The sequence below is a fragment of the Phyllopteryx taeniolatus genome, chromosome 14, assembly GCF_024500385.1.
Source record: "Phyllopteryx taeniolatus isolate TA_2022b chromosome 14, UOR_Ptae_1.2, whole genome shotgun sequence".
NCBI lineage: Eukaryota > Metazoa > Chordata > Actinopteri > Syngnathiformes > Syngnathidae > Phyllopteryx > Phyllopteryx taeniolatus.
In genome coordinates, this window is record NC_084515.1 from 12,154,033 (window position 1) to 12,178,596 (window position 24,564).

Genomic DNA, 24,564 nt, shown 5'->3' on the forward strand with positions numbered 1-24,564 from the left:
TCCAGGTTAAAAACTCTTCCTTTTTCCCATGCTTTTTAGAGCATTTCCACTTTTAAATGATATTTATTGCACTGTATGCTGTTTTAATTGTATTTTGATTTATTTTTTTATCTTTTTCCTCTTTGTTTTAAAGTTTTATAAGCTGTTTTTTCTTTGTTTTTAAATGCTATTAATCATGTAAAGCACATTGAGTTCCCTTGTGTATGAAATGCGCTATATGAATACATTTGCTTTGCTATGAATATAAAACCAGTAACATCACAGAAAGATGGACTTAAATGTAGGAGACCAGTCACAAAAATATCCAAAGCAAAGCCCTCTGTTCACAAAAAGCTGGGCAATACCGGCTCCGACTGAGAGTTCTTTTGAGGGAACACGAGCAAAAACAGGAAGTAGGAACCTACCAGAATAAAACCAGTGACAGAAAAAAACAAATAGACTCAAACGCAAAAGACCAGTCATAGAAAATCCAGTCAAGTCCTTTGTTCACAAAAAGCTGGCCAATACCAGCTCTTGGCAGAGAGTTCTTTGAGAAAACAGGAGCAAAAACAGGAAGTATTAGCCTCCCAAAATAAAAGATGTAGCACAAACTGAGGGACACAAATTTACGACACCAGTCACAGAAGATCTAAATCGAAGTCGCTTGTTACCAAATACTTGATCCGGCTGAAAGTCCTATTAAGTCAAAGGACACAGGAACAAAAATAGAAAGTAGGGACCTACCAAAATAAAAACAATTATAGGACAAACAGATGAATTCAAATGACACCTGTTGCAGAAGATCCAAATCAATGTCCTTTGTTTACAAAAGGTTCCTTGGTACCGTATCAACGGAAGGAAAACAGGATGTGGAAATCTAGCAAATTTAACCCGGTAACAACAGCACAAACAGATACACCTAAATTCATTCAGTCTGGCTTGGATAGGCTGTTTAATAATGCAACAGTGCTGATCTCAAACAAATGAAGCTTTCAAACAGAACTTTTTCAATGCAAGCGGAGACTTTTTGGTGGCATTTTGTCACAAATTTTCCATCAATGGTTTCGACAAAAGAGTTAAGAATGTCTGGCTCTCCCCACCGGCTAAATGTTAAACAGGTTTATATAAGGTGGAGATAAGATAGCATGAAAAAACATACCACTTTGTTCTCGGACGTTTACCTCTTTTTTTACTGTACAAAGGTTTTTTTAGAGTAAAGAGTTTTTTGAGAAAATATATTACTTTCTTTCTGACAAATACAAATGTTGGTTATTGTAAGATTTTTCTTGTAAGTAACAGTATTTTTTTTTCATTTATACAACTTTTTTTCCTAGAAGATATATACGGTAATTCTTGAAAGACTTTTTTAAACTAAATGTGCAACTTTTTTCTTGAAAATATATCAGTTTATTTAAAAAAGAAAAATCTCGTAAGAATAACTTTTATTCCCAGAAAGCTACAAATATATGCACATTTTTTTTGGGTGTGTGAAAATGTTTTTTTTGGTAACTTTTTGCAAGAATTTACAACTTTTGTTCAAGAAAATAAACTCCCACAGCACCCTCCACAGGACTTCCCAAGGGACATGGTTAAATACCTTCTTCAAGTCCACAAAGAACATGTAGACTGGTTGGGTGAACTACCATACATTATTATATATATATATTTTTTTTTTTTTTTTTTTTTTCTAACTGATGTATCATGTGAATTTCCCCTGTGGCGATCAATAAAGGATATCCTATCTTATCTTGTGATGAGTCTGCCAAAACCCACATAAGCAGTTCTACAGTCCACAATGACAAGCAAGAACACTCCCTGACATCGTAGAGAAGAATCAGGTTCGAGGTTGCGAATAGGGCAAATAAGGATACCAGCAGCCTCTCACTTCTGGGAATCCGTCAGCGAAGGTGAACCAAGAAATGCTGGCTTTGAGCGAGAGCGCCGTCGGTCTACGCGTTTCCGTGACGGGCGCTTCTATTCCGGCGTTGTTTGAGTCTAACTGGGTGGATCCTTGTAATGCTGCTGAACTTTATTCCGTTTTCTAAGAAAGGATGAAAGAGCGCAGGCTGCTAGTTGGACACACAATCCCTCCCGCAGAGGCTTACGGATGAAAACACAAGATGAGAGCCGCCGCTAAAACGCTGGGAGATTGCCACTTATTGTTTATCCACTTAAGAGAATGGCTTTTATTTGCATTTTGCGAATCGACGCGTCACTCGGTTAAGGTTGATTGTTTTCCACATCAACTCACCTCAGCGGGGTGAAAAGATGACTCGTGCTGATGGTGAAAAATATTTATGTGGTCGTAGATATTTATCGGCTCACTTTGATGTCTCCCCCCTCAAAAGAAAAAAGAGGCATATGTCCTCGGGGATAAAGCGGAGACCAAAATAACGTTAATCAGGTGGCCAGAGGCGGCCATCCAAATAAATGTTGATCCGTGTCTGCTGGGAGCATCAATAAGAAAATGTTTACCGCGAGGTGATACGTTGTCCACGAATGCTTTGATTTAAGCAATTTTACGCAATCAAGATAGGGAGTAAAAATAGACGACTCTAAAAGCTTGACACATTTTTTTGCAAAAATAAACAACTTTCTTCCCCAAAAATAAAAGAATTCTCGTTACGTGAATGACTTTTTTTTTTTTTTTTTAAATAGACAACTTCATTCGTTTATTGTCTAAAGATTCTGGCTTTGTTTTCTCAAAAATATAGAACTTAATGAAAAATAAATATTATTTTATTCTCATAAGATTAGACTTTCTAAAACATATACAACTTTTCTGTAGAATTTATTCTTAAATTACTTAATGAATAATTCTTATTCTCCATTGCCATTTTGCCAACTTTATCATATTCTAACGTAACATATTTTATCGTACCTCATCGTATCCTAGATGGAGTGTATCGCATCATATTGTAACATACTTTATGCCAGATGGAGTGGGAGAAATCGGATTGTATCGTAACTCATCGAAGTAGAGTGAATGGTATTGCGTCGTAATGTTTCGCATTGTAATTGGGGTGAATCTCATTGTACCGCATTGCATTGTAATTGGAGTAAATTGGATCGTATCGTATATTGCTTCATATGTATTGTGGTCAGTGTATGGAGACATGTCTCGAAGTGATGTACTTTGTAAAGGCTCTTTCCAATGCTAACCACGCTTCCGACAGACAAATAAATAAATAAATCAAATCAAATAAATCAACCCCTCCCACTGTTGTTTTTACGATGACGGGGTCACATCCTTGCTCCAGAATGTCACACTTTTAAGTGCTCGCTAAATCAGTTAGCGATGCCCCCCTTCTGACCGTTGGCGGAGGCGGGCCAAGGCGGAATTCACTCATCCGTGCATTTGTTTGGAGAAGGGGAACAGTTAGAGCGTTTAGCGTGCCGTCACCCCGCCGCCCTTGACTCTGTCTTGAACCGGCGCATCATCGCCGCACCGCTGCCCGCCGAGACACCGCGGTGACACGCAACATGTCCCCTGACGCCAACAGGGGGAGGTAAAGGGAATCGTCATTTAGGCTATGACTCGCCTGCCACCGCTATTGTCCGCCGCCCCGCTTTTGAATTTCCCTGTGCCTTGTTTTCTGTCAAATGATGATGGATAATATCCCGGTCTCAGGTTGGGCACCGGGATGAGGTGAGCAGCTTGACAGAAGGAGATATGTAGCCATTATTCGCACGTACGAGTGACAGGTTAATTCTTGGCGGGTTGTAAATACAAAGATGAATGAATTATGCATGGAGATAGCAGAGAGGGAAAAGTGATGATTGTATGTGTGTGCTTTCTGGACCGTTTAACACATATATGTCAAACTCAGGCCCAGGGGTCAAATTTGGCCCACGATGTAATTCTATTTGGCCTGCAAGACCATATCAAATGTGTATTAGAGCTGGCCCGCCAGTATATAGCACATGCGCTACTAATATTACAAATCCCAGAATGCTTTGCGAGTGTGTTGGCCCATCGGTCGAGACCGGCGAGCGCCCATTCCCTTTCTGTTGCAGTCATTAGTAACTATGCTACCAGTCTCCTCGAACAATTTTACACTTCCCCTTCCCAAAAACGGCCAAACGAAAGATGGAAAACGGTTAACTTCCAAGACAGGTGGGAGGCAGATTGTCTGTTCACTAAAGTAAAAGACAGACCTGTTTGTCGTGTGCGGAGCAACGTGGCTGTAACAAAGAGGGACATAATTTGAATTAATGTTTTTTTTTTTATTATTGTCGTTTATCAACTCGTAGGTAGGGACTATTAAAAGTTTGAAGTTTGGATTTTTATTGAAGGACATTCTTATTTTTTCGGGTTGTTTTGTTGTTGGCCTTTGAACAAAGATTTACATCAAAAAGAAAGGAAGTTGGCGATAGATAAATAGAAGATGGAGAGACAGAAGAATTCATGTTATCTGTTTAAATACAAAACAACAAACAAATACCACTGATGTCTTTTATCGCAAATTTGATTTCTCGTGTTTATAATATTAAAATTCAGTGTTTAAGCAAAATTAAGTTTGTTGTCATATGATAAATTTTAATGCTACGTTTCTGCAGATCAGCGAAACATGCACATCTCAGTGATTTTTCATTAAATATAGAGTTTGGCTCGCGACGTTGTCACAATTTTTAATTTTGGCCCACCGTGAATTTGAGTTTGACACCCCTGGTTTAACACATTCTGCTTTGCTCTACTTCCAAAGATTTCACTTTTTAAAATGCCCGTGTATTACCATTGCGCTAATCGGTGTCAATGTAATTTTGTTGTTGCTGAAACTAACTATGAATTCTCCAGTTGTTTACCCAACAGTCAAGTTTCTGTTGCAGTGACTCATATAGTAAACACAGTGAATTGTATCTGAATTAGAGTGAATTATCTGGCATCGTATCTCATCACATCGTAATCGGAGTGAATCATTGTATAACTCTAGTGAATTGTATCACAATTGGAGTGAATCGTATTTAGGGTTGGGCACCGAGAATCGAGAATCATTCAAATTAAAAAATTTAGGGTCCCAGTTTCCATGCCTACAGTCCACCGACCCCGAAGAAGAGAGTGGCGAAAATGCGGAATCGCTCCAATTCAAACGATGCCCAACCATAATCGTATTGTACTATATTATCGCATTGTACTGTACCTCACTCACTGCGTCATAAAGTGAATCATATAAGTCAATTGTATATAGTTGCTGGAACAAATTGTATCGCAATTGGAGTAAATTGTAATGTATCATATCTCATCATGTCGTCATAGGAACCCCCACTAGTTAGTATTCAAAAAACACCCAAAAATTATTGTGTAGGGATAAACTGCGAAAAAGTATTTTTAAAAAAGCAAAAAAAGAAAAAGACAAAAATCTAAAAAAAAAAAACAATGTTTTTTTTAAATGAAAAAAATCAGCAAATAGGTGAATCTGCGGGTGTTGAACCGCAAGTATGAAGGGGTCCACTGTATGTTGTATTGTATCGAATCGTAATTGGAGTGAATCATATCGAAAGTTGCGTGCTTGGTAGTGAATCAGATTGAATCAAATCATAATTATTTTGAATCATATTGTATCATATCGCATTGTATCATAATTGGAGTGAATCGTAACATGGAGCGTTATATTCAAGTAAATTGTTTAGCATAATAAGAGTGAATCATTGTAATTGATGCGAATTGTATCGGAATTTGCGTGCATGGTATTGTATCGAATTTAATCATAACATTGTAATTGAAGTGATTGCAGTAATCGTAATTTGAGTGTGTGTTATTGTGTATTTTATTGTATTGTATCACATCACATGGTAATTTGTATTGTATTGCATTGTAATTCAAGTGAATCATATCATAATTGTAATGAATATCATATTGGAGTGAAATCATCAGAATTGGAGGGAATTGTATTGCATTTTAATTTAAGTGAACTGTATCGGAATTGGAGTGGATCATATCGTAATTGCAGTGAACAGCGTCGTAATTGGTGGGGATTGTATCGTAATTGGAGTGAATAATATTATGTTGCATCATATCTCAGCATAACTGGAGTGTATCGTATCGGAATTGCAGTGAATCGTGCATGTAACCACCAAGCTATATTGCAGTTGCTCGAAACACAAAAAGACATCTTCATTTTTTTTTGTTTTCACATTTGAATGAGTACTTTTCAGATTTTCCGTTCACAAACTCAACATCTTTTCTTCCTCCGTAAGGCTTGAATGTTAGATCAAGCAAACAAAGAGACAAATCTTGCCTGCATTCCCTGCTGTGCGCAATTATTCAAAGGCAACCCTCTTACTTCACCATATGACTCAGACGCCTTGCTGTTTGCCGCAAAACACTCGCATCGTCTGGCGGGAAAAAGCCTGGCACGAGCGCGTCACGGCTAAATTGTGTTTCTCACACTTGGCTAATTTGACATTTCCGTGATGAGACAGACGTTCCTCGAAAGCGGCCATTATTCACACATTTCAATCACACTGTGTTGTGATGTGATACTTTAAAAATTAATCCTTGACCTTCTTGTTTAACTGCACAAAAGGACTTTATAACATGATTTTTTTTTTCCTTTTTTCATGATCGACTATGGGGGAAATGATCTTTCAGTCCATCCATTCATTTATCAGAAACAAGTTTTCCCACAGACATCCTTATTTAAGGTTTGTAATAAAAAAAATATGTTATTTGAACACAAAATAAAACATTTGCGATGCAGTCAATAGACTTCAATAGATTGCATCCGTCCAAGCAAGTTCTGCATCGCATTTTTCTTTTGTATTTTTGGCCGTAAAACATTCGGGCTCGATTGCTAACACGGTTAGCCAAGGTACTAGCGAAGCTTTTCTGGTTACATCACAGCTGACTCGGATTACCAATGCCTGTGCTGTGCATGCGTGTCAAAGACCAGAAGACAGAGACAACAGCGGCGAGTAGTGGGAAGCTACAGAGCCAGTTTTATGTTTTTCAAAAAATAAACGACGATGTCGACGATCAAATTAATTGTCGACGGTTTCAATCGTCGACGTAATTGTGGCTAGTCAACTAGACTTGAAACAGTTCAAATTTATGTCATCACCTCCCTTAAAAACTGTGATGACTGCAGCACATTTCCACTCCTTAGGGAACATTTGAGTTGAATCGAACAACTTAACAGGAAGTCAGCCATTTTGGTTTGAAGCAGCCATTTTTGGGGGGGATTCGAGGGATCTGACATATCCCGACTGGGGAATTGGCCCAAGTAAACCCCAGTGGGAAGCAGAGATCTTAGAAAAATGGTTGATGCTAAACTGCACAGCTTTTTGCTTACGCCATCCAATGTGTGTGGAGCATGGCATCAAAGTTTGATGATCATTTGAAGGCTTCATCATAAAAAAACACGGTAAAAAAATGTTTTAACCCTCGTCACCTGTTTTATTGAATGATATGAAATTAGATGGACGTGTATCGTAATAGAACACTATAAAGTCTCAAGGACCCATGATCCAAATGAAACAGGAAGTCAGTCATTTTGGTTTGAAACAGCCATTTTGTGTTTCCAGGGCTATTACATACTATGTTTAACTCCAACTTGGGAATTCGCCCAAGTGAGCACCATTGTGAAGCAAATATCCTAGACAGGTTGAATTGTGACGCTTTTTTCCTACACCGTTCAAATGGGGGCGGAAGTTTGATGACATAAGAAGATTCTCGTGCCATATACTGTAGGTAGCCAACATCACAGGTTTCCGATTTTGTTGTTTTGGCGCAAAGGGAACGATGTTCAGATGAAGCATGCATTATATAAAAGTTTTTGTCAACTCGTTGCAAATGTCAAAGTGCTTTCTGTCTTTTTAGTGGGGGGGGGGGGGGAGGTCAAGCAGGACAGCATTTTAGATGTTTGTATTCACTATGATGTATTCTTCCCAGAGAAAAATCCTGCAGCGCATGGAAAGGTTTGAAGGCAGAAACGGTGGCAGGATGACAGGCAACTGTTGGGAGCTCGCTCCCCCCCTCAGCCATCACGTTGTCAAGCCACATCGATCTGAGAAAGAGCAAAAAGAGTGTGTGTGTGTGTCTGTGTGTGCGTGTGTGTGTGTGAGGAGAACGGGCTTTATTGGCGTGATTTTTATATAATGCTGAATGAAAGGCTGACATTTGAGTGCTGCTTTATTCTGCACGCTGGCTGGCATTTGAAATTAATAGATGCCTCTAATAACTATGCAGATTGACATGGTGAGCTAGCACAATAGCGACGCTATTTCCCGCTCTCAATTTCATCTCTTTGATGGCGACGACCGCTACGATTCTCTGGCTTTTGTGAAAGCACTATTACCAATGAAAAGCTACGTGATTCGTGACCTAACGGGTGTCACATGTGATGGCAAAACAACTCATTTCAGGGTGAAGTATTTTTCGCACACAAATAAAACATTTTTAAAAAACGTGACTCACCCCCCTCCCCAATCTTGACAGTGGTGAACTTGTCACCTCCGTCTACATGAGCTTGCACACGAACATTCGGCGCAGCTTTGGTGCTACTTAGCGTTTTGAGTCTCTGGAGACGCGACAGCTGTTCGCCGACAGCCCCGAAAGCAATGTCACGCGAGAGAAACCAGGCTTAAATTGACGGCAATACAGAATTGTTTTCACCCACGGTAATACAGTGTCATGTATTGCACGTTATCTGTGGCAATATTTCTACAAGTACTGCACACAACTCAGAAATGTTACATTAGAATGAAAAAGAATCCATGCTAGTCCAATTAGCATCGAATAGAACCACGAGACTGGATGATCAGCGGTTGCCATGGCAACAATAGACATGTACTTTTTAAATAAAAATAAAAAATAAGGCTGGACAGTCATAACACGCAAGACATTTGTTTAATGACAGTTTAATAAATGGGAGAGTTTCCTGAATAGATAATCCTATTTTTGTTATTTTCTATGCAAGAAATATTTTTCAAATGCGAACAAATCAAAAGTCAACAAGCAATTCCGGATCATACTGTTCGACCAAATTTGTTGCTTAAAAAAAATCATAAAGGAATTTCCTCATACTGAATGTATATCAAACAATTTTCTCCCAGTGAAATGAATTAAAATGCCATTAATCCAATTCAGTCCCCTAAAAATATGCAAATTTGTAATCATGATTGTATAAAAGCATAATAAAAGAGAATGTAATGAAGTAAATTGCTTTAGTAAAATGCAATTACTTTACTTAAGAGTTGTATTTGTGTGTTGGATGTGTGCATTAAAGGGGCGTGGCCTAGAGAGTGGGCTCAGGACTTGGAGTTGGGTTGGGTTGGCCAGCTAGTTCAGTGTGAGTGTCTGAGCGTGAGTTGTGGCCTACAGCAGGTCCTCAGTGTTCTCATTTTGTATTTGGATCCCATTCAATAAAAGGCTGAATGTGAATCAGTGGCTGCGGCTCTCCTTGCCCACATGCGGGGGCATTACAGTACCTTAATTGCTCAATTTGTTTTCACTGCATTGGAGTGGCGGCGTATCTGATTTACTCGTAATTCAAATGTCGGTTCGCATCTCAAAGCAAAAAAAAAATAAAAAATGGACCAAGCAATGGCTTGCAACTGAGAAAACCTTTTTTTGCGCTTGCAAATCAAGGTACTACTTCACACTCTGCATACACTATGTTGCTGAAAGTAGCCTGTTTGAGAGGGCAGCCATGTCTGGTGCAAGTGAGTCCCTTTATACCCCATATACAGCAGTGCTGGGTCAATGGCCAGTACGAATTTGGTTTCCATGGCGGCAACAGCTCAGAGTGTGCACAAAAGCAAGCGTCTAAAGACCATAAAAGTGTTAACTCATGGAGGCACCAATCAAAAATACTCAATGCAGCTCTGCTTACTTTTTGGCTTAGACGTTTGACATTTTCCGACAATATACAGTAGTCCGACAGGTGTTGCTTGAAAGTGGCTGTGGATCTTCACCCAGCCTCGCTCTTTATGTCATTGGTGAAAAAAACTCAGTGTGGAGGGTGATTATTGTGTAAATTAGCCCAGTATACAAGAGTGGTTTGTGGTGTATGTATGGTTTAAACTACAAACACAGGCCATCATTAAAATAAATAAAAACACAATTTAAAAAATTAGGGAGGGTGTCAACTACTCACAGTTTTTCGCTCTTTGTGGCTGGGCTTGGTCCTTATACTCCGGGAATAGTTGAATAAGGGGATCACTGGATCGAAAACGGATGGATGGATGTGCCCTATAAATATGAGATATTTAGTGTTTTGCCATAAACTTGATCCGGACTAGCTAGCCACTTAGCAGGCGGCGGTTTATCGAGCGTATCACGACGAGATCTAGAGAAGAGAACTAAAGAGCCGCTCGTTAGAGCAACTTTGAAGCATCTTATTAAATCCCGACATCAGAGAGTCTAATCCTGCGCGCGCGCACACACGCACGCACACACACAGACTAACACCGTGATACTCACATACATAAAAAAGTTTGTCCATACACACAACTGTTAGTGCCGCTATGATCGTGATAAGCGGTGTTAAATGCGGCCCGCTGGGACTGTGCCACACGGGACAGATAATGAGGCCAGGTGTTAATTAACGCATAGCGCCATTTCCCTTTTGTCTGCAGTCGCAGACCTCGATTTGGATTCACGGGGCAGCGGCTTATTTGGCGAGGCGTCGACTTCAAAGGCGCAGACTTGGAAGCGGTGGCGTCCTCCAAGGGACTGCCTCGGCGAGGGCTACGCTTGCGTTAAAAAAAAAAAAAAAAAAAAAGGGGCATAGTGCTTGATGTAAATGGAAAACATGAACATGCCGCGAGATGTGTGCGTGTTTTTTGTTGTTGTTTTTTGATCAAATGTCAGCGCCAATAGCGAGTTACGGACGTCACCTCTGCACCCGCCACTTGATGCTTGTCTTTTCATGTTGCTTGTGTTTACAAAGTGAGGCCAAAAACTTTCTTTAACATTAAGTTGGCTCTGTGTTAGCTCGACTTTATTTTGAAGATACATTCTTTGATGTATAGGACTACATCAAAGCTGGCATCGTTTATATAATTTTGAAATCCAAAACACAAGTTGTCAGCATATCATGCCAAACATTAGTAGTATACTATTATTATTATGATTACTCAACATGTTTAGCTTCTATTTTTAGCTTTTTGGGGGACCAAATTATTATATATATTATAAAATAAATAAATAAAACACTTGTACAGTAATGTACGCTAAAGTTTGTCATGATACGCTGACATCTTGTGCTAAACGTTAGCGTACCTCATGAGACTTCCCTTTTCATGTGACTTTCTTTCGATTTTCGTTTGCCAGAAATATTATATAATTCAAGTGCATCCTTTTAAAGAGCAATTAACTAGTTGAGCTCTCACTTTAACTTGTGACCTGCTATTCTAGCGCAGAACAATTTGGATTACATTCCACAATCCCACTACTCTCCTGAACATGGGATGTACTCAAGAACTTTCCATGCTGTGCCATAGTATGTGATCCTCAAACCTGCCATACGATATAATAGTCACTAAATCTCTATGGAACTTCCACCTAAGCTGCAACGCTCCCACTATCTTGACGCCTATTCCCGTCGGATGGCTTATAGAGCACCTAAAAGGATCAACGAGGCCGGGCGATTGCCATACACTGGTCCTCTAAAAGGCTGATCCGTGTGGATGTCATCCATTTTGGAATCATCCTGATTTATGAAGGTGCTTTTTGGAGTGCGGGGCAAATGGAGCTCGCCTTTACAACTGATTGGGAGTTTATTGTGCAACCTGATGGCCACCTTGTGATTTCATCAAGTGTCGCGTTATCCGTTCATCATGTCTGTTGTCTGGGGATCAATTCCCGCAATGAGGGATATAAGAGAGAGTGAGAGGGACGCCATTTGTCAAAGTCCTCGTGGTGTGCGCGAGTGGCAGCAGAAGTGTGGCGGAGGTGCGGGTGCAGGTGTCATGTGGCTGGTCGGAAGGTGGTAGGCTCAGCGGGACGACGGGTTGATTAATCTAGCCTCACCTCCGCTTTCACGTCCAGTGGGAGATTTTTTCTTTTTTTCCTCTCTCTTTCTCACAGTCCCGAAAGTTTTGTGAAAACAATTCGGCTCAATTTAAAGACTCTCCTGTCGTTTTGACAGTGTGTTGGCTGGAGCTTGAAGGCTGCGGTTTCCGATGAAAGGCAGAGCCCACAAACAATCACAGTACACAGTGGGTACGGAAAGTTTTCAGACCCCCATAAATGTTTCACTCTTTCTTATATTGCAGCCATTTGTTAAAATCATTTAAGTAAATTTTTATATACACTGTAATTTATATGAAATACATTATATATCATATACAAGTTACAATATATACAAAACCAGCTGCTGGGCATTAACGGTAGCTTAAAATATGTACATGTATGAATTACAAAAAGAATAGATATCCTGATGCTCACTGCTTTTCTTGACCTGCCTCGTTAGGACTATTGGAAAATCTGTGTAAATTAGCATTTATTATTTCCATTCACTCTGTGCGGTTCATTTATTTTAAGCACACACTGCCTTTCATTACCATAATTAGTTTTCATTTCATATTTGATTTTTAAACTGCTTGGCCAGCAGCCAATTAGATAAAGCTTACTAATTCCACACCCACTGACATTTTGCACAATCCCTCCCCCTCGCTAATGATCGCAACCTCATCACAAACATCTCCATTGGCGTGCTAAGGTAAACACAGCTGCCTTGCGATCGTGAGACTGCGGCTGGTCAAGGCTAATGACGTCTCATACTACGTGGTTCCCTTAAGGTCAAGCCAATATCACTGTAAATTTAAAGACGTTTAGAGAGTGTTGAGCTGCGGATATTTTCATCCAAATGTCATTAGATCGGATGGAAATAGGTCTCGATGATGATGAGATTCGCTACGTATCTTGGTTGTTGTAGGTTACGGTTCAGTTCACATTCGGTACAGTAAGGGAACGTGATTATTCTTAAATAAGCAAAATAATAACAGCTTCAATCATTTCTCATTAGGATATAAATGAACGTTCGTGTGGTGCCATTTCAAAGAGTTAACCAGTTGGACGTAGTGCCAAAAGCATGTGACTAGGCGTGACGTCGGCTAGCTAAAGGCTGAGCTACGATGCATTGTTTTACAGTCGTGTTGCGAGAGCACGACGCAGTTACACTTTCTGACGCTTCCGTAATACTGTATGTACTCTGTACCGTACAGCAAAATACAAAAACATGCATTGTTACACCCCTACATAGTACTGTCCTAATCGGTATATGTTTTATGTGGGGACTTGGTTTACCTCAGGACCTTTACGAATGGTACATACCAAAATAATACCTAAATACAAATACAGTGGTGCCTTGAGACCTGACCCAAGAGTTTTTAGAGATACAAGCTGTCGTTTGGTTGATTTGTTTTTTTTTTGTGCTTTAAATACACTTTCATATTTTTTTCAAAAATCAATACTATTGGTCAATCTAAAGTGTTAAAAATGGCTTGCTTTTCTTGATGGTCCAATGTTAATGGCTCAACAAATATGCAGGTTTCTTTTCCTGAAAAGTGATGATTTTGGAGAGGCGAGGATTCTGCTGGATGCCCGTGATATATTCGTTATCCTGTGCGAAGAACAACTAATATTTCTGCAGCTTACTGGGGAGCTGAGACCGTCGCCATGTACTGTATAGCCGTATGTCTGTACTATATTGTCCCCAGGTTGCCAAGGTGTACAAATCAGAAGGAGCAGCAATGTCCATTGAATTGAAGCGAATAAAATGTGGCAAAAACTGTTTCATTTCTTTACATTCTATAAATTTGTGTCATTAATATACAATACTAGTTTTTAAGAATAATTCAGGCTAAAATATTAATTCCAGGCCAATATTGGTCAGCTAATGGCTGTGATTATGCAGCACCAAATTTCTAAGAAAATGTCACATTATTAGTATAGTTACTAGAACAACTAGGTCAATATTACCACGATTTGCTGAAATGAAAAGTATGGCAGCCATGTACACATTTGCTTTACATTAATATGAGAAAAATGTTAACTATGCTCGCACTCTCCACTCCTTAGGTGCAAAAATATATTGATTGCCATGACGCGATTTGTCTTCAGTCATGTTTTGTCATTATCTTCTTTGTCGTCTCCTCTATTGTCTTCTTATTTGATGTCTTATTTTGTTCATTGTCTTCTTTTTTAGTTGTGTTCTTCATTATCGTCTTCCTCATGGTCTTCTTTGTCAGAGTTTCCATTGCAACCTTCAGATTCCTCGTGGTCTTTGACTTCATTGCCATTGTCCATTTCTTGATGGCCGCCTTTGACTTCTATTTCTTTATCATACTCTACATCTTCATCTTCTTGTTATGCTTTCTTCATGCTGTCCTCTTCGTGTCGTCTGTTGTTTTCTTTGTCGTCATCGGCTTCCGCCTTATATTTGTCTTGGCATCATCCTATTTTTATTCTGTGTCATTGTCTTCTTCATTCCCACACGCTAAACACAGTAGTAACGATAATTAAATAATAAAATGCTAATATTAAGCAGCTGATTTTTTTTCTTTTCTGTTAAACCCTTTTTAGCATCATTCAGTTAGTTTGACAGCAGTATGTTTTGTGTCAAAGCATCCCAATAGAAATCCGATAAGTAATCCAATTGGATCATGTGATTGTCATAAAATGATCGTTGGCAGCTATATAACCTATCAAGTCTGACAATTATCCGTGGAAAAGGTGAGGTGATATTTCTCATCTCCAGTGCTGCTGTCGTGACTGCAGGTGAAGGATCAAGCTGAGGGGGCTTATTGTTTTCCAATAGGTGGCCCCCAGCACAGCACTAAAGCCCCCCTGAGTCGACAATGACCACAGAGACCATCGATCGGCCGGAAGGCGGTGTTTTCGTTGTTAAATAACCACCACAGGAAATCCGATGGAAGGTTCTGACCTTTTTTTCTGCGTCAGAGCCATCAGAAACAAATCCAGCACGGTGGGCGTTTTGTAGCCCAGAGTAAATAGTGTCACTTAGTGTTGGATGGGAAAAGTGCCTCTGCTTTATTGAGCGTTATTAATGATGGAAGGGACTTTTGTGAAAGGAACGAATCCCCTGCTGATACTGAGTGGAGCTTCCTCGGATAAACTGATCGCTTCCCCGAAGGCCCCAAGTGGAGGCAGGCGGCGAGAGGATGATTATGGATTGAATTTATGACCGCTTCCCCCGTTTCTTCTGCTGGAGCGGTGATGCAAATGTGTCCCTTATTTACGCCTCACTGTTCGGCGGGGAAATTGCTCGTCGTTAGGCGGCGACGTGTCGGTCTCAGAGAGAACAACAAATGAAAGAAGCAGGAGAAAGACCAGGGGAGAATCAGACATTCTGCAAAACCTTGAAAATATAACACACACAAAACACTACCTTTTGATCACAAGTGACAAGCTTATGGCTAGCTAGCAAGCAGACTGTGCAAGAAGCTAAGGTTGCAGTCTACATCTTTACTAAGTGCTCCTTCTTGTCAAACGCCATAAACACTGTTCACAGAAGATCCAAATCAACGTTCTTCGTTCACAAAAAGTTGGTTGAAACCAGCTATGGCTGAATGTTATCAAGCCAGGAATTGGAATTGAAAACAGGGAGGTAAAATCTGCCAATATAAAACCAGTCTTAACACAAACAGATGGACTGATGCACAACACCAGCCACTGGAGAGCTACGTAAATCAAAGTCCCTTGTTCACAAAAAGTTGGACAACAGATTCTCTGGTTGAAAGTCTCATCAGAACAGGATGGGAACAAACACAAACTAAAACCAGTAACAGCACAAACAGGTGAATGAAATGCACGACACAGGTCACAAAGAGCCAAGTCAAAGTTATTTGTGCACAAAAAGCTGGTCAATACCGACCCTGACTGAGAGTCCTATCAAGCCAGGAATGGGAGGAAAATAGAAGTAGAGATCTAAACAGACAAATAGAACCAGTAACAGCACAAGAAAATGGACTGAAATGCGCAACACAGGTCACAGAAAATTTTAATCAAGGTCTTTTGTTCACAAACAGCTAGTCCGTAACTGCTTCGGCTGAGCGCCCTATCAAAGGAACAAAAACAGGAGGTAGGAACCTCACAAATAAAACCAGTAACAGCACAAATATATGGATTCAAATGCATGACACTTGTCTCAAAAGAGTCAAATTAAAGTATTTTGTTGACAAAAACTTGGTTCATATCTACTGTGGCTGAGTCATATCAAGGCAAGAACTGAAGGTTAGTACCTGCTGAAATAAAACCAGTGACAGCACAAACAGATGGCATTAATTGCACCACGCACAGAAAATCCAAATCAAAGTATTTTGCTCTCAAAAAGTTGGACAATAATGGCTCTTGGTGAGAATCCAATCAAGTCAGGGATGGTAACAAAAACAGAAAGTATAAACCTACACCCCCCCCCCCCCCCCCCCCAAAAAAAAGAAAGAAAAAGCAGCACAAACAAATGCATGACACCTGTTGCAGGAGATTAAAATCAAACTCCCTTGTTCACAAAAGGTTGGACAATACCGGCTACGGCTAAGGGTCCTATTGAGGGAACATTAACAACAGAACAAAACCTCCCAAAGTGAAAAAACAGCAACAACACAAACGGATTATTCTGCCTGGCTCCTATTTATCGTTCCGACATCCTCCATAACACGCTCTCCGTTTTCTGCCTCTGTGGCTTCTGTGCTGGTGCGTTGGCGTCTTGAAGAGAGAACACTTTTAGCGGCTTCCTTGGAACCCCGGTGAGCGGAAAAGGTCTCCTTTTACATTCCTCCCGCTCCCGTCTCGGCGACGTCACCCTTATTAGCCTTCTAATTGGATTACGCCACACGGCTTTGAGTCAGCTCGGCCTGCAATCTTGCTGGTGCATCGCTTTGTTATTGACTCCCGCTGAAGAGCAAGTGGTTGATAGTGTGGGGTGGCTACAAAAGGAAATAAAAATGAAGTGAAGAGATCTATATCAGGGGTGGGGGGGTCATATATTGAACCTACTTTGAGCAAGACATAGAGCATCAAATAAAATTCCTCTTGAGTTGAATGGAGGCAGACAAAAGCAGCAAGTGACTGAGATCAAATGTGTGATGTCACAAACTGTGAAAATAAAATTTGCACAAAAGCTCAGGCTAAAGAGACAGAAAACTCCACACAGTGTCGTTGACTGCTCACACTAAAGTCTAACACTAGCCCTTAGCAGCTAGAGCAACATAAAATTGACATTTTTCAAGACTTCAGCAACTATCGCAAGACCTCACTTAGGCTCAGTTGTGACTGTATAACATTAGCCGCTAAATCTAGACACTAACTTGCTGGCTGCCAACTGGGTAGCTGCTGTAACATTAGCAAATAATAGTGGAAGATTGAAACAACATTACACGAGACTTCAGACAGCAAAGTCAACTGCTAAAGTTAGCTGCTAACGTTAGCCGCCTGATGGCTAGAGCAAGATAGAAATGACATTACACAAAACTTCAGCAACTTGTGAGATTTGACTTAGTTCGCTTAGTTCTAACTGACCAGAAGTCCAGGCAGTGACATCAACTGCTAACGTTAGCTACTAGCTAACGCAGACTGGATAGTTGACGTACACGTTCGTCTGACAGCTACAAAGGTCAAAAGACAATAACATTCAGCAACTCGAGTGAAATTCAGTCGTTAAAGGATTCTTAGGAGTATTCATTACTTTATTTTTGTTTTACTTTGATGATAGACCAGTGAAGTTATTCTTACGATTAAGAATAATATTTCTTAAAATTCACATTAAGCAATATATGAATGTTCATCGCTAATGCTAGTCACTAGCTAGTACATATGCGGTAAGAATGTTAAAAAGCGCGATGCCAGACTTCGACTGGCCTCCCTTTCAGCTCCCTTACACTACTAAGTCGCGAGTCATCAAAGGATAAGTATTTTTACTTAGTCTTATATAGTTAGTAGTCGTAAAAAAAACTTTAAATTGGCAGTTAAAGAGGAATTAAAGCCTAGAATTTTCTTGTCAATCTATTCTACGTGCCCCCACTTGCCTAAACATGGTGTTCTGATTATCGTGTTTATAGAATAATTCATAATTATTTATAATCTTCAACTTGTTTTCAACCATCTCAGTGGGCAGCCATTTTATGTTTGTATTGCCCTCTGATGTCATGAAAATGATGTCAATGGTGCCCACCTGATATCAATGGTGCCCCGTTCACGGATGTGGCCAATATGACGTTCACAATGCAAGCCACGTGGCCATGTGGGCACCACTGACGTCATTTTCAGTGGACAGCAGAGGGCAATATAAACCCAAAATGGCTGCCCACTGAGATGGTTGAAAATTGTAAATAATTCTTATTCCACAAACACAATATTAATTAGAACACCATGTTTAGACTTGTGGGGGCACATAGAATATATTAATGAACATTCTTGGGTTTCATTCCCCTTTAAGACATTGCCTGTACAGCTTATAAAGGCTTTTTTAATGCCCTTAATGTTCGTACACATTTTAAACATCCTTTGAGCGCCACAAAGCATCAAATAAAATTCCTCTCAAGTTCAATATCGGGAGACAAAAGCAGTTCTCTAAAATAAAAATGTAATGGCGAATCCTTATCAGTATTCTTTGCAGTGCTCCTCGCCTCCCGTGTCAATCTCGTTTTCCGAGAGAGAGAGAGAGCGAGCGATAAGCGTCTGGGCGTCGCTGAAATTATTGTTCTCACCTTTAGATAATTCCAACGTGGAGGGTGTCAGATGATTGCTGATTATCGAGCCGCTTTACAAGTGCATGTGAATCTCATCAGCACTTAACCTCATTGTTCCGGGGGGGGACAGGGGTGAGCGGAATGTCAATGGGAGTGTGCCTTCTGATCTCACACAGACAGACAGACACACACACACACACTTGGGCACTCGATCCTACTCATAGACAAACACATCAAGAAGCTCCACACACTCTCGCGCACACACGCAGACTGGGTGGATGCCTCTGGTACACACAGCAGACTGGGAGACCCATGAAAAATACATGGGGCCCTGGCGTGTTTTATAAGAAACAACTCATTTGGATTCCAATCCCATCTCGGGGCTGAAATACCACACGGGAATATCAATTACAGCAGCAATTTGGTTGGTGGTGGCGGCGGAACGATCGTATGCGGGGTTTTCGTACTGACATCTTAATGAGACGCTCTATGTATCCAGTGTCCGCGCTCTATCAAGTACACGTGGAGCTGAATGCGATAGAAATGCTTTAGTGAACACTGGCAGAGTGAAGAGAATGCTCTGTTTTTAATAGTGATAAGTGGGGAACCAAGAAATGAAGATTTATCTCAATGCTGGAATCTGGGAAGGCAGCATGAAAGTGAATAGAGTAGCGATACTATTATGATTTGCGTGGTTTTGTGTTAAGGTTAGGGTTAAGAGTTAAAGTATGGTTCGGGTAGGGTTAGGGCTTTTACATGTGGCTATGTTAAGGTTAAGGGTTAGGGTTTCATGAACATACATGAACACACCATTTTTATTGTATTTCCAAGAGAACCCAAACGTGTTTAGGGTTAAGAGTAAGTAAGGGGTTGGGTTGGATTTGAAGGTAGGGGTTGGGTTAATGTTAGGCTTACAGTTAGGGTTCCACAAACTTATATGAACGCACTACACAGGAGAAGCCTGGCTTGTGGTTAGGGTTCAATGAACTGAAATGATCGCACTTTTTTGTTGTCCAAACAGGAGAACCCTTACATGTGCAACAACGAGTGCGACGCCAGCACCGAGGAGTTGGCTCATCCGCCCAAGCTGATGTTTGACTTCGAGGGTCGTAACCCCACAACCTTCTGGCAGTCCACCTCATGGAAAAAATACCCCAAGCCGCTGCAGGTCAACATCACGCTGTCGTGGAACAAGACCATCGAGCTGACCGACGACATCGTGCTCACATTTGAGTCGGGTCGACCAGAGCAGATGGTCCTGGAGAAGTCGCTGGACTACGGCCGTACTTGGACGCCCTACCAGTTCTACGCCACTGACTGTTTGGATGGCTTCACCATGGAACCAAAGACGGTCGGTGACCTCACCCAGCGTACCCTGTTGGACATCATCTGCACTGAGGACTACTCACGGGGCTACGTGTGGAAGAACGACAAGACGGTGCGCTTTGAGATCAAGGACCGCTTCGCCCTGTTCGCCGGGCCTCGCCTGCACAACATGGCCTCCTTGTACGGCCAGCTTGATACTACCAAGAACCTGAGGGACTTCTTCACCATCACCGACCTGAGGATTAGGCTGCTGAAGCCAGCCACTGGAGCCACCATGGTGGATGAGAACAACCTGTCCAGATACTTCTATGCCATCTCCGATATCAAAGTGCAGGGAAGGTAAGTTTTTTTCGTACTTTTCAATGGAGGCGATGTAACCTGAATTTGTTGGAATGCGCCGTCGTCTATCACTAACTGAAGCTAACTCAGTAGCAAAGTCATAATTACAGTACAGTAGAATAATAAAAAAACACAATCTCAATATGTCAAACAGTCAAACTGATCATAAAATCCACGCTACATGCTAAACAGAACTCATAATGTTTTGAAATAAAGGCAAGACAGACTTCTTTCCTAAACTAAAGGAAGGAAAACTGAACTCACTTCAACTTTGACCGACTCCTCTGAAATGGATTTAGCCCCCCTTGATTGCAGGTTAAAGTGAAAAAACCTCAACCCTCATGCCAAGTTTATCTAAAAGACTAAGAGGTTGAAACCTAAGCAGAGGCTGAACTCTTAGGGCGTAAAAGACCAAAGGTTTGCACGTCCAAAAACGAGTGCAAATGAAAGCTGATCTACTAACTGGGCGCACCCAGAATTGCATTTGTCAGATGTGCAATGCGGGAGATCTATAGATAAATACATTAATTTAGCACACCCAATGTGATTTAACAAACCTAAATTACAATAACTGATTTTGCATATTTAAAAAGCGCATCTAAAAGGAAGGTGCAAACCAGCAGGCAAAGCGCTGACAGTGTAGAGCGGGTAATATAAGAGGAGGCGGGGAGAATTATACTGCTCAAGTAAGCATTTTTGAGATGCCACAAACAAAGGTTATCGCGATAACGTCTATTTAGCATTGCAACTTTGGAACTTCTGAACGAGCTATGGGCTGATTTGGAGCCAGTCGTATGACATAACTGATTTCAATTCTGCGTATGGGTCTTTTCAGCGCACTTTGGCGACTGGTGCTGGCCTCTCCCACAGCAGTTTTTTTAAATGCAACATTACACAGGATGGGCACATACTGTTCATCCAATTATCACGTTAAATCAAACAAAACATGGATATTATCTGGTTGCTGGCTTCCTCAAAATTATCAGAGCGATTTATTCCATTTATTCTCCTTAACTCAGTAATGTTTGTTCACGTCTCCCACTAACATTTCCAATTTCATCACTAAAAACCTATTTTTGTGCATGCGATGCTTTCCCACGCTCCGCAGTGACAACCATTAGAGCTACGAAAGTAGAAAACTCTCTTTTAAATACCGCTGTCTCCACCAAATTGTTGCCAACAGCACACGCAATCTGTTATTGAGTGAATATGCAATTTAACACCCGCTATTTGGGATCTTAGTAAATGATTTCAATCTTAGTAGATCACGCGCAACACGTCCACCAACGGCGCGGTCAAGCTGTTAGAGTGAACACGCAATTTACTGCCCACTATTTTGGATTTCACTAAATCTTTGTCTTTTAAATTAATGTTTATATTTGAACTCGGCAAGGACGCAGGGCTGAGATTGCCTCGTGTGAGCCAAGAAGGGAATTTTTTATTTTACTGCTTTCAGATTCTCAACAAGTAAAAATGTACCACCAGCAAGTAGTATAGTTTGTCACGTTTAAGTAGACGCTTTTATGCTGCATCGTGTGGCACATTCGAGGAATAACAATACAGCTGGGATCTATTCCTCTGTCCCTTTCAGACAAAGCTCGCCAAAGCAGGATGTTTTCAAGTCCCTCCCATTCCACGTCTGTATCTTACACACAAGTAAAAAAGGCGAAAGCTAAGATGGCCAGTGTGTAAGGCGCAGACTTCATTTCTATGTTGATATTAGAAATGAGTATTTGAATTCCATTTTGTACCATGGAGAAAATTAGTGATCAATTCATCTACTGTTTTTACGTTCTTTCTCAATGTTCTGAACTTCTGTTTCCGCACCAGTGTCGTGCAGTCGTCATGCTGGCCTTTTCTAAACAGCGAACTCATACAAATGGAATCACAGCGCTTCCCCAGGTTGTTTGAAAACGCCATTCATCTACAATCAACCTCGTTCTTAACCGTGGCAGTAAACGCTTTTTTTATTTGCCTCGGTGTAACTCCAAACACCTAGCACACCCATATAAACGATTCACTTACCTTCTGTCAACTGAGCTACGACCCCCTCTACGCTATATTACTAGCTATAAAATATACATTTACACAACATTAGAGATGCTTAATTAGGGCAAGGTAAAACACTGCTGCTGCGGGTTGCGTTTCAGGGAAATGGAAACATTGTAGGAAACGGGCCCACAAGGTGGTCATAAAGCGTTGGCAGCTGCTCTCCAAATGGGAGTGGCGCTGCCCGCCTGGCGGTTGGTTTATGTGAGGATAACTAGGCTAGTAATGACCCATCAGAGGGGCCCTTAGGTGAATTGAAACAGTTAGTCCCTAATTGCAATTCAGTTGGCAGACAAGAACCATTAGCACATTGGCAAATTGGCAGGAGACTAATGTCGTAATTAAGAGAGTTTGTGGCTGATTAAATGGTAATCACCGGGGACGTGTGAGCGGAAAGTGGGGAGGCTCCCGAGTTTGCCAGGTTTTTCCAAATTTGAGCTCAGCCCATTCAATAAATGAGATGTACGCTTTGAGTTAAGAGGCATTTTATTGGAGTGAGTTACACTTGATAATACATGAAGTTAGACACAAGTAAGTTATTACTTAGCTTTGGCACCAGAAAAATCCATGAGAGCTACCGTATTTTCACGACCATAAGGCGCACTTAAAAGTCTTAAATTTTCTCCAAAATGGTCAAAGACCAGAAGGTCAAAGACAAACATAGTGTTGCTTGGACTCACCTTGTAGCGAGCGCTCTTAAAGGCAGTGTTCTACTCCCACATACACCTCCCCACAGGGACATACAGTTTAGGTTGCGTAGTTAGACACTCCATAGCCACACTCCAAAACAAATTGATGAGTTGTAAGTTGCAAGGACGTCTAGAAAGCGCAGAATAGTATCTCCCACAGATATCTTATTTTGCCTTTCATAAGAAAAAAAAGCTGGGATGGGTAGGGAAAACAAGTGGTTCATCCAATTCTACCCACTTCTCTGCTCCAGGGCATCAAATGCAATTTTCTTATCAAAATGTTTGCGGTGTAAATTGAAATAAAATGAACAGACTGCTTGTGTCCAGCGGCGGATCAGCAAGTCAGGAGAGAGAGGCTGATTAGACTTCGCAGCGATGTCGGCAGCCCTCTGGCTAGGAGCGAATGTGAAAGCCTTATCACAATGTGTCAGCACCTTGCAAGAATTCCTTGTATGTGCGGAAAAAGCTCTCCATCAGACATGGAAGGTTTCCCAGAGCCAGGTAACCTATAGACATGGACATGAATAGAATGAATGGGCAGCGACGTATTGCATAAATAGCTTTTTTTCGGCCATTATCTCCCAATACTTTCATTCAAATTAGACTTTATGCAACGAATACAAAATAAGTCCCGTCTTTTTGAATGATTAAAATCTTCGTAGTAAATCTGGGCTAACAAGGGATCACAAGAGACCTCTGGCTGACTTCTGTTAAGTACACAAGGCATAGTAGATCTTCTGAAACACTGGAGTCAGCGAACTCACTGGAAATAGTGCAAGGTGATTTGGTTCACTGATTTGAGGCCTGGTACACACGTAAGGATTTTCAAAACTTAAAAGCTTTTTTATCTGCTCCAGACTCCAAAAAAAATCATGCATTGAACCGTTTTGGTCTTATTGTGTGTGGTGTGCTCCGATAATTTCAACATTGAATACCAGACACATACCTGTAAAGATTCTGTTCTGCCGCCAATCTTGAAATCTTCCGTGGTCGCACGTGATCTCACAAAACCAAGAAAGAAGAAACACTTCCAGATATGCGCATGTTTTGACGAGCATTTCTGAAGGTTACAGGAGCCTTGTACAATAATGAAAGAATTTGGAACATACTTGTGGCCATCTGGGGAACCCACTTTTAGACAAAAATAATGAAATCAGGTAAGACGTTTGTTTTTATTTACGGTCATTTCCATGTTTGTCAGTCTACGGCGCTTCTGGGATTAGCCACAGTCTGTTCCACGTCACAGTTCACAGATTCATGACTCGAGAGTAGCTTTTCCCACACACGTAAGGAGTTTTGGTCATAAATATTGAACATGTTCATTATTTAAGATTGTCGGCCCGACCCGTTTCAAACCCTAAAATCTGGACAAATTGACTTTTAACACACCTCGAACCTAAGGACAATATTATAGGCTAATCTTATAAAACATGATAGTCTGGCATTTGACCTCCTTGGTCAGGAAGGGCCGGACTGGAAACACTGCAGACTCAAGTGATTCAGTTAAATCGGATGGCTGACTCAAGTT

General features: G+C 40.9%; 1 protein-coding gene and 1 long non-coding RNA gene across 5 annotated transcripts in view; one reads left to right on the plus strand and one right to left on the minus strand.

The window, feature by feature from the left end:
- Nucleotides 1-24,564, minus strand: part of LOC133489300 (uncharacterized) — a 148,315-nt gene that overhangs the window by 76,328 nt on the left and 47,423 nt on the right. For 2 of the 3 annotated variants that reach the window (XR_009791862.1, XR_009791861.1), the window contains exon 2: nt 10,077-10,171. This is a non-coding gene — a long non-coding RNA (uncharacterized LOC133489300). Of the gene's footprint in view, nt 1-7,303; nt 7,986-10,076; nt 10,172-24,564 lie in introns of those variants that run through there. The other variant, XR_009791863.1, reaches the window with a different exon arrangement.
- LOC133489299 (netrin-G1-like) overlaps nt 1-24,564 on the plus strand; it is a 70,094-nt gene that overhangs the window by 13,529 nt on the left and 32,001 nt on the right. For both annotated transcript variants that reach the window (XM_061798237.1, XM_061798240.1), the window contains exon 3: nt 19,655-20,298. In XM_061798237.1, coding sequence (XP_061654221.1) covers nt 19,655-20,298 — 644 coding nt within the window. The remainder of the gene's footprint in view (nt 1-19,654; nt 20,299-24,564) is intronic.